The sequence below is a fragment of the Ursus maritimus genome, unplaced genomic scaffold (genome assembly GCF_017311325.1).
Source record: "Ursus maritimus isolate PB19 unplaced genomic scaffold, ASM1731132v1 scaffold_7, whole genome shotgun sequence".
NCBI classification, from domain to species: Eukaryota; Metazoa; Chordata; class Mammalia; order Carnivora; family Ursidae; genus Ursus; species Ursus maritimus.
In genome coordinates, this window is record NW_024426885.1 from 46,550,417 (window position 1) to 46,560,871 (window position 10,455).

General features: G+C 40.4%; 1 protein-coding gene across 2 annotated transcripts; it reads left to right on the top strand.

The window, feature by feature from the left end:
- The first annotated feature begins 551 nt into the window (after window positions 1–551).
- On the top strand, window positions 552–10,233 carry DYDC1 (DPY30 domain containing 1). Of its 2 annotated transcripts, XM_008696106.2 has the most exons (6): window positions 552–698; window positions 1,154–1,255; window positions 6,460–6,552; window positions 7,864–7,920; window positions 8,398–8,502; window positions 10,204–10,233. In XM_008696106.2, exons 1-6 carry the CDS (start codon window positions 552–554, stop codon window positions 10,231–10,233), a joined length of 534 nt encoding a protein of 177 aa, XP_008694328.2. The 2 variants fall into 2 exon arrangements, with proteins under 2 accessions (XP_008694328.2, XP_040479745.1); XM_040623811.1 differs by lacking the exon at window positions 8,398–8,502.
- Window positions 10,234–10,455: the final 222 nt, after the last annotated feature.

A 10,455-nucleotide genomic window follows, 5' to 3' on the forward strand; every position in this document is an offset into this window, starting at 1 on the left:
GGAGTCAAGAGTTGGGTATGAAGCCCACGCTCACCATGTTGACTTAGTGCTCTTTGTGCCCGGGCTTCCTCACCTGCAGAGCAGGGGTCATGACCCTGATTACCCGCATTGTGCTGATTGAGTGCACTGCTTGGCATGTAGCCACCTCACAATCATGACGGGATCCCTTTTTCTGACTCTTTTCTTTTTCATTGTTGTTTGTTTGTTTGTTTAGTTCCTGGATCATTTATTTCTGCTCTAATCTTTATTATTTCCTTCCCTTTGCTGGTTGGGGGTTTTCTTTGTTGTTCTTTTCTGACTCTTGGCCTTGAGCGCCCTTCGGGATTTTGAAAGTGCATCTTAGTGGTCGCCGTTGTGACATCTGTGGAGTCTTTTTGGAAACTGGTAGAAGCTTCATGGAGCCAGCTTGCTTGTGTCAACCCTGATGGGAGGTGCCCATGACAGGACGTAATGCCTTGTTGGCCTCACTGGACTCTAATTTTATTGTGCTTTATTAAACACTCCCTGAATTAATGCAAAAACATTTACCTTTTAGAAGTCAGAGGTGAGACATGGAGTCACTATATCTTCAAAAGTGCCTTGGGACTTGTCTAACTCAAGGTCTTGCAGAAGTGGCAAGAGTTCGGCCAGTGGACCCAATAGAATATTTAGCATTGTGGATTTACAAATATAAGGAAAACGTGACCATGGAGCAACTGGTAAGTAGGGACCTTCTTTCAGAAAATTAGAAGAGTAAAACAATTGTTCCCATTTGTCTGATTTTTTAAAAAGTTCAATGTTATTTCTATTATAAAAATAGCATGTTTATTCTGAAAACCTTGGACAATATGAAAAAACAGAAAACAAATATCCCATTAAAGACTTCTCTTTAGATTTTTCGGTATTTTCTTCTGATCTTTTTTCTATAGATTTCCAATACATTTGTAGACTTTTTTTTCTTACATAATTGTGATTATACCCAAGGTATAATTTTAATTTTATGCTCTTTATTCAAATAAAACATTTCCCCAAATTATTACTCATTTTCTAAATGAGTAGAGTAAAATTTGCTTTCCCTTTCCCTATTGTTGGTGATTAACATGCTTTCAAGATTGTTTTTATAAATTGTTCTATCTCAAATTAGTCACATGGCATTGTTTTTAAACACTGCTAGAGACAGAAGGAAATGGCCGACTTGGAGCGTGAGAGAGAACTAGCTGTGATAGAGCAGGAGATGATGGAGAGGCTCAAAGCAGAGGAGCTCCTGTTCCAGCAGGTGAGACAAGTGCGGCGGTTCAGGGGTGACTGGAGTTAGCGGTGTCAGCCTCAGTGTGAAAAACCCCCCATCTCTAGTGAGTTAGGAATGGCTCTCTTATATCTTCATGTTTCTGTATTTCTGTATCTATGTCTTTGCTGGAGAAGTAGCAGCAGTGGGGTGGGAGGAAGACCCAAAGAGTGTGCTTTTGTGGAGGCCAAGAGGAGAGACCCAAAGGGTCAACCATGCCTACTGCTGGTTGAGTGAGAGCAAGACTGCAAAGTGCTCATTGAAGACCACTGGTGACCTTGGAGGGAGCAGTATGCATGGATGGAGTGTAACGGGAGATGGTGAGTATAGGTAATGCTTTCAGGGAGATTTTCAGGGAAGGAGGTTGGGTGTTTGTTTGTTTGTTTGTTTGTTTATTTAGGAGCAGAGGGGAGGAGGTGGTTGATGTTAAGAGATAGGGAGAGGATGGTTGAGGTACATGTGAATATATAGGTTTTGTGGCACAAGATGTAAAGCCGTTTCTGTATGACTCTTTCTTCTTTATGAAGTAGGGCCATGATCATCTTCCAAGAATGAGGTGATAAAGTGGGAGGTCTAGGGAGAGCAGGGAGGGTTTGAAATGGTAGCTTTGGAGAATGGTGGAGTTGCCCAGGAAACTTAGCATTACTTGATAACATTGAGCACCCTGTCAGAGTTAGAGACCAGGCATTTATAATGTTGCCATTTGGTTTGGTTTTATGATTCTGTGATTTTTCTCCACTTAGGCCTAGAGATTTGAGGGATGATGTGGAAAGGGCAAACCCTTTGATTGAAGTAGGTTTGGGGTAGCAGGATTGGGGAGCTGAAAATGTTGGTAAGAGAATGGTTTCAGGGATGAGTCATGGATTGTAAACTAGATAGGGAAAGTTCCAGAGTGGCTTTTGGACTAATTTAATTTATGGAGAGCTTCTGAACTAAATTTAAGTTATCCCCATTGTTCTACCACATAGTGCTTAACCCTAGAGTCTCGACTCAAGTCTACACACATGTAAAAGGGAAAGAAGCCTGTTATTTGGGTGTGTGGATAAAAAGAAAAATATAGTAATGGCAAATAGCTTCTCTGCCTAAACTCTCATCTCCGACACTGGGGCAGAACATTCTAGGCACCTGAGACAGATACGGCTGTTGAGAACTTTACTGCTCCTGAATCTTCATTTTTCAATCGTTTGGTTTATTCTTATGGGGAGGTTGCAGAGTGTTGAGTCGGATGTCAAACAATCATCCAAATGGGCAAGCGTCTGGCACAGAATTCCCCCAACTTTGAGTGTGAATCTGCCCTCCGTCTCACAGCTTCTACAGCTAGTGTCTTCCCCTGTCTCTCAGAATGAGGAGAGCTTCGCAGCAGTTCTTCTTCTCCAAGACAATCCCATTGCAAACGTGGGATTACTTAACTTTCTTTGGCTCATCTACTTTATCTTACTTCGATAAAATTTGGTGATAGTAGAAATCAAGCACTTCTCTAGCTGTATCCTATTGGCCAGTATGAAGGGATCCACTGTACACTGAACCCTGAGCATTCGGTCCACAGTGGAAAATTCAATAACATTCTGCAGAAGATTTTATGACCTGTTAAAGAAACAGCGTGGTAGCCAGAAATAGAGGAGAGAAGGGAAAAGGGGCCTGTGGAGAGATGGTTCACTGGAGAAGAGCTTAAGAGAGAGTGAGCCAGAGATGCAAAGAGACAGGTGCTGTGAGCTCACCATTGAGTCAAGTGAGCTGGGGCGTCAGGACACTGGTCCCCTCCCTGTTGTTCTCACCGCCTGTGCCACTGACTTGAAATTCCTTGAAATTTTAGGCACTCTTCAGTAAGCCCAGGGCCCTGTGAACAGAAAAGTACTTTGACTGCCATTTTCTACCTAAGAGCTCACTGAGGAAGTAAGAGCTTATTGGTTTGTTTGTTTGATTTGAGTTTTGAAATTTTCCTGAAAATGTTAAGAAACTGGTTCTGTTGACCAATGTGGTTGGTATTTAACAACTACATTTTGCATTGTTGTTGAGAGATTAGTCATTTCACTTTCTCTACCAATATCTGAAAGTGGATGGAATGCTATGTTCTTACACTTCAACGACCCACGCCATCACTTTTATCCCAGTGTGGATAATACAGGGTTACCAGGAAATTCCCTTTAACAACCCTCTGTAAATAAATAGAAATGACTGTTTATTATCTCTTTATTTATAAAAATGTATTATTTTTTAAAAATGCATTTGAAAGACATAATGGGACATGTATGTATTATGATATAATGTGTAGATATAGCAAGAGAGAAAAATTTTCACAAATTATATCGATGAAATAAAAATTTTTAAAAATCATAATACAATTTTCCTTTTGGAATACAGGCTTACTCCTTAGGAGAATTAGATTATTTTTTAAGAGATAACATTTCATTTACTTGGAGTTCAAAGTTAATGTTCCCTATCATCAAAATCGATTGAAAACATTTATCTGCTAATGCTGATCTGGAATGAGATTTTAATATTTCATCTTTGAAAATAACTGAGAGATTGGTCCTGCCAAATGCTGATATCTGTCCATGTGCATATAATTTTGACCATATTTTTCTCTTGGAGTGCATTTATAGAATTCTATTCGATTTTTATCTTCTTTTGTCTTTTAGCATGTCATTACCCTATAGATTAATCACTTCCAATTGAAGGTTGGTAAAAGCTTCTCAATTACCCAGTTAACTGGATTTGGGGATATGGAAATTTCATTTGCACTGAAATCAGACCTATAGTCTGAGCTTGGGAAATACACCTGCTGCATATTTGTGTGGGAATGGGGGGCGTCTAGTTTCTTGTTTTAGGTTTTGATCTCATGGGAAGTGTATTAAGCAGCTTGACATTGTGATTCAAACATTAGTTGTTGAAATGGCTTTCCCCAGGTGTTAAGTTTTACATATAAGTGCTGTTTTGCCTTGTAAGTTTAGTTTGAGTTGACTTAAAAACATTATTAAGTCTGCAGCAAAACTTATTTCCAAAGCCATTTGAAGTTTGGTAATAGTGATTGAGAATGATTCTTCTCATTCCAAAAAATTTCAGTCTTGGTCCTGAGCCGCACAAGGCACAGTAACACATCACCACTGTGAAGCCATATGCACCTGCTGTGTGCTGGGGCAAGCCAAGATTTATTCCGTTTCTGTTTCTGACAAAAATCCACAGAACTGATGATGGTTGCATTCATAAGAGTGAATGAAGGACACTGTTGGCACTGCTGGCTCAATAGCACATGACAGATTCGAGCATTTTCTGCGGAGTACCTGCTGTTGAATAACACAATGAATACTCTTAGGCTTTCAACACTGCATTTTCACAAGCTTTGTAAATTTGTTCCACTAAGCCTCCTTCTGGTTCCACCCACATTTTTATCAACATGGGTTGTAACACGTCTTAGCAGATTTCACAGCTGGTTGTACTGAATTAACGTTTCTTAACTACTTTGGAAATATTTCTTGGGGCACCTGGGTGGTTCAGTCGGTTAAGCGTCCTACTCTTGATTCCAGCTCAGGTCCTGATCTCAGGTTGTGGGATGGAGCCCCCCACCCCAGTCAGGCTCTGAGCTCAAATGGAGCCAGCTTTAGAGTCTCCCTTTCCTTCCTCCTTCTCCATCATGCATGCACGCACTCCCTCTCTTACAAAAAAAAAAAAAAAAAAAAAAAGCGAGACGGACAGAAAGAAAGAAAGATAAAGAAAATGTCTCTTGCCTGTAGTTGTTCCATGAAGACTGTTCATAGAGGCTGATCTTTCAGTCACTTCAAACCCAGCACTGATACCAGTAAACGACGACAGCTGAGCAGCGTTGGGAACATTTGTCTACCCATCAAGAGCCAAGAAAAATCGCTCAAAATAATTTGTCTTGTTTTTAATTGACTGTTAATGTTGCTCCCAGTGTCATCAACTCTTTGAGCAACTGTTTTTGCCAAAAGGCTAATAATCCTAACTTCAGTTTATTTTTTTTCCCGGGACACTGAGATCAAACACGTTTTAATTAAATCACCATTGGGAAATGAACTTTTTTGCTTGGCTAACAAATGAGCCACTTGGACACTTGCTTTCGTTGCAGGCTCTTTTGTGTAGAAATTTTACGATGATGAGATAATTCCGTTTAAAATATTCTAATATTTCTGACCTTTGTTTTCATGCGAGTCGAGAATACTGTGATGATAAGTGTTTATTCTGGTCATACTGATGTTTATTGCAGTTGTTTAGTAAAGAATCCTTGCTTAATGAACACCATACTTTGCCATTGAATTTGGTGATAAAATACTCTCCATTGTATCTTAAAGGGGCAACATTCACAGTCCACTTCTTTTCTTGTTAGGACGTGATGCGTACACACTGATTTAAACAATGTCATGGTGTGGGGGGACCGTGGCACTCCCAAGAACTACTGAGATAAACCCATGTCACTGTGATTTGGAGTGTGCTGAGCAGCAATGCAAAGTGATGAGAGCACCGTCTGCGGTCCCTGTTGCAACCGCTCAACTGTGCTGGTGTGAAAAAATAGTCACAGACAATAAGTAAGCAAATGAACATAATAGTGTTTCAATAAAACTTTATTTATAGGCACCGAAATTGGAATTTTACAGAATTCCTATATATTAGAAAATATTATTATTCTTTCAATATTTTTCAACCATTTAAAAATGTAAAAGCTAGCTCATGGGCTGTACAAATACAGGACTGGGTCAGATTTGGCCCACAGAACTTAGTTTTCTGACCCTTACTCTAGTGTGGAATGTGTGTTGAGTTGGGACCAATATATTTTTGATTATCTATAGTTTCGGATAATATACTTTAGATTTTCTCATCCACTCTTCTGCAACCAAGGTTTGGCTGTTTGAACACCCATCTATGCTTGAAAGGATTTTATCTAAAAAAAAGTACTGCAATCTCATTTGTTGCTTCAAGAAGAACAGAGAAAATAACTTGATTTTGTACCAATTGTGCTTTTCTACAAATTAGCAGTTAAGGAAGCTTCCATTTTTATGTTAGACTTCAGGAAATATTTGTAAAAGCTGAAGTATTAGGCGGCTGTGATCACTTATTCTTGTAAGCTTCTGAAATTAAGGTAGGTATAAACTTAATTATCCCGGGACATTTCAGAGTGATTACAGTTAATTCCTTGCAATTGATCTGACGCTAATATGACTTATTTATTTCTGAATATTCAGCAACAGCTGGCATTCCAGCTGGAGTTGGAAATGCAGGAAAAAGAGAGACAAAGAATAGAAGAACTACAGAGAGCTCAAGAACAATTAGAGAAGGTAATTTGAAGTTTCATATTTAAAAAAGTCTGTTTTACTTAAAACCTCGTAGAATCCTCAAACTGTTTCTTGCAGTTCTTACCACATGAAATTCAGAGACATGCCACACATTAGCTGTCTGACGGAGACAAGTGTTACAACCTTTTCAATCGCAGTTTGCCCTTTTGAAAAATAGGGTTAAGGGCATAATATGACTAGCAGTGACTCGCTGGTTTGCTGTGGGGATCAGCTATGATCGTATGGGTGAGACTGCTTTGTGAGCCGCAGAGCTCTGGCCTGGTGATAAAAGCCACCCTCCAGTCCAGGCACAGTTGTTCCTAACCGCGGTGGCTGATGCTCAAGGTTAAGTTCTTTGTAATATGGAGGCTATTTCGCTTAACCGACTGAGCCACCTAGGTGCCCCCAGCTGGTCTCTCTCATTCACATGTGACTCTTCTATTTATTCCATAATTAAAATTAAAAACAGAAGTAGGTTTTATAGAATATGTGTATTCATGGCTTAGATGAGAGCATCATTATTTAAAGCACTTTTTTAAAAGCTGGAAGGACGGATTGAATTAAAAAAAATGAAATTCTTAAAAAGAGAAAGTCAAAGCCCTATACACAGTTAAAAAAAAACACATAGTGAACGAAACCACAGAGGCCGAGCTTATCTTAGTCTGAGTGCCGTAGAGTGCAAAGATAGACGCACTTGCACACGTGCCCTTAAATACACAGACATATAGACCCCTTTCTCTTCAGTGAAGATTCAGTGATGTAAAGTGACAGAAGAGAGGTTTCTGTTTTGTCATTTGTCACATTGGCTAATAATTTGGCTTCAGGTTTAACGTTTTAGATCATTTCATTTTTTAAAAGAGTTCTGTTTAATTGTAAGTAGAACATGGTTTTCTGGGGCGCCTGGGTGGCACAGCGGTTAAGCGTCTGCCTTCGGCTCAGGGCGTGATCCCGGCGTTCTGGGATCGAGCCCCACATCAGGCTCCTCCGCTATGAGCCTGCTTCTTCCTCTCCCACTCCCCCTGCTTGTGTTCCCTCTCTCGCTGGCTGTCTCTATCTCTGTCGAATAAATAAATAAAATAAAAAAATCTTTTAAAAAAAAAAAGAACATGGTTTTCTATTAGTAGCGAGTGTTAAATGAGACTGCGAGCTGTAGTTTTATACTACATGTATTCAGATCACCCCTTTAAGAGTGATGACCTGTTTGCTGTTAGATTGATCATAGCATTATGTAAAAATAAAACGTCTTGAAAATTAAACATGGAATCAAAATGAAAAGTATGTTCAAATATTTTTCTTCATTTTTATATATTATAGGAGATGAGAGTGAATATAGAAAATATAGCTAAGAGTGAAGATAGTTCACATTCGGAGGTGAGAAGGAAAAGTTATTCTATGTTAAGTGAAATGCATGAGTGTCCTGGAAGGCAAAGCTTAATGTTGATGCATTAGTAGCTAAACTTTTTAATAAGGAAACTATCAAAATTGATAGTCCAAGTATGTGTTCTAGTAACAACAATTCACAAGCACCGATGTGCTTTAAAGCAAAATCTCAAAGTGGATAAAAATGGGACATTCGTTTTCTGTTTGTATTTTTAAAAACCAGAATGTCGTGAATTATTTATTGACCATATGTTTACGTACAATGATATATCTTAAATTTCTGAAATGTACTTTTTAATTAAGTTTTAGCATCTATTTCTAGAATTCTCTCTCTATTAACAGGTATTGGTTCATTCTGTTAAGGTTGAAGTTTGATGTTATAATTCAGACATTTCTTATTGAAATAAAAAAATTAGTGTCTTAATTTTGAACTCGTTTAAAATTAAAAATGAATTTTAACGATTGTAGGATGTAACATCAGACTCAGGCAAAACACTAGCTGAAATTAGCGATCGCTATGGGGCACCTAACCTGAGCAGAGTGGAAGAACTTGATGAACCGATGCTATCTGATGTAAGTATCTTTAAGAAAGTGGTTGGTGAAAACAGATTTTTTTTTTTTTTTTTCACTTTGGGAAAGCTCAGTGCATAGGAGGCCAGGGTTGGTTGGCAAATGGGCGCCCTCCGTGTCAGAGAAGGAAAATCAGTTGCCTGGGTGCTGACGATCTATTCCTAATGGGCCTTCTGCCTTTTTGTGAACGTGTGCTGCCGGCCACAAGGGTCGGGGTGGGCACACGTCTGGCTCCTTGCAGATGTGTCAGCACTGATGGGAAGGTAGCTGGACGCTAGTGTTGGGGTCATAGTGTGCCGTTGTTCAGAGAGTGATTTATATATTTTGGACTTAGGCTTTGAAAATCTCAAAATCTTTTCAAAGTATATATTTAAAATCCTTTGGTGAAATACATAATCTTTAAGTTAAATTTGGGGGGGGGGCAAATACCAGCACCAGATAAATATCCTAAAGAAAGTGCATGCTTTTATCGTATATAAGTACATTCCTGTTTAATAAACATACAGTGTTTTCTACGTACCAGGCAATGTGCCTGGTGCTGTTGTGCATAAAACACACAGTTATTTACCTTACCTGGGGGGGGAACAGACAATTGGACAAGCAGTTAATAGTCATTGCTAGAGTGATGAAGTAATTTATTGGCCAGAGCAGTAGGTTTTGAGAGTGGACAGGGAGCTGTTAATAACTAAGCCAGATCTGCGGGTATAGACCAGGACTCTCCGGGCAGAGGGTATAGTCAGTGACCTAACCATGTGCACTGACAAAGTGCAGCAGCCAGCCCAGTGGAGGAGCCCTATCAGGGAAGGCTTCCTGAAGGAAGTTGGTGACTGGTTGCTAGGGGTGGGAGGGGGAGGGTCTGAGAGCACAGCCAGTATGAGACACCCCCCCCCAGGGGAGAGTAGGGGGTATGAGGCAGGGAGGGAGGAGAGACCAGGCAGGGGAGGGAGCAGGAGCAGGCCATGAAAGGCTTGGTACTGTGTGCCCAGACTAGTATGAAGATTTTATCCTAAAGGCAGTGGAGGCTGAAGCAATCAGCAATCAGCATTTTAGAAAGGCCAGAAGTAGCAGCATAGAGGGGAGGGTGGAGAGAGAGGTGTGAGGACACCCGTCAGGAGGCCAGTGCAGTAATTCAGATTGAGATGCCGCTGGCGGCCTGTTCAGAAGGGGGACCTGAAAGGGCTTGGTGCTAATCAGTCAGTAGTGACATTTTTATTAGATGTCTGTGTTTTGGTACCATGCAGGGAGCTAGCGAAGAGCAATGAACAGAACAGACGGGTTCCCTGCCCTCTGGGGTTGTGGGCTGGGGGCAGATGCTCTGTGAGGAGGGACCTGGCCTGGATGAGTCTTCCTGAGGAAATGATGCTTGAGGAGTTAGCCTGAGCTAAGCGCAGCAGATGGAGAGAGCAAGACGCTGTCAAGGAGCTGGCGTACCTAGGAAAGCGTGCAGCCTGCGCTGAACAGGCCTCGGGCGAATGCTTTAGAAATTCAATCATTTAGGGGTGGCTCCAGGAGGAGGACCCTTGCCAGAAAGATAACAATAAGAAAGGGGAGCTAGACAAGTAGAAGAAAGGACGGGTTAATAAATGCTGGAGAACATTTGCTTGGATCTTACCCGAAATCAATTTGAAACTATCAAAAAGCTTCACTTATATAGTCACAGCTCTAACTGTATTAAAGCGTATTTACTTTTCGTTTTGCTTTTAGGTTGCATTAAACATTGATCAAGACTTGTAGGATCAACCAACCTAAGAGCAATAAATTTTTCTGCTTGTTTCAAGTTTCAAAACATGAGGTTCCCCATTGTATTTTTTTCCCTCTAAAGACAGCTTTATAAATGGGCTTCAAGGGTAGCCTTAAAAGGTTGTTTTGGATTCCCCAACGCAACTGGTTACTCGTAGGATTCCTCTGAGGCAGGAGAGAGAGTTTGCCCAAGCAAACGAAAGGGGCAAATGAGAG

What these genes read in the sequence shown, in the direction of transcription:
- DYDC1 (XM_008696106.2), top strand. Translation starts at nt 552, where the DNA reads ATGGAGTCACTATATCTTCAAAAGTGCCTTGGGACTTGTCTAACTCAA. An exon ending in CTCAAGAACAATTAGAGAAG is followed by an intron (nt 6,553 to 7,863) that starts GTAATTTGAAGT and finishes TATATATTATAG; the next exon opens with GAGATGAGAGTGAATATAGA. An exon ending in ATGAACCGATGCTATCTGAT is followed by an intron (nt 8,503 to 10,203) that starts GTAAGTATCTTT and finishes TTTTGCTTTTAG; the next exon opens with GTTGCATTAAACATTGATCA.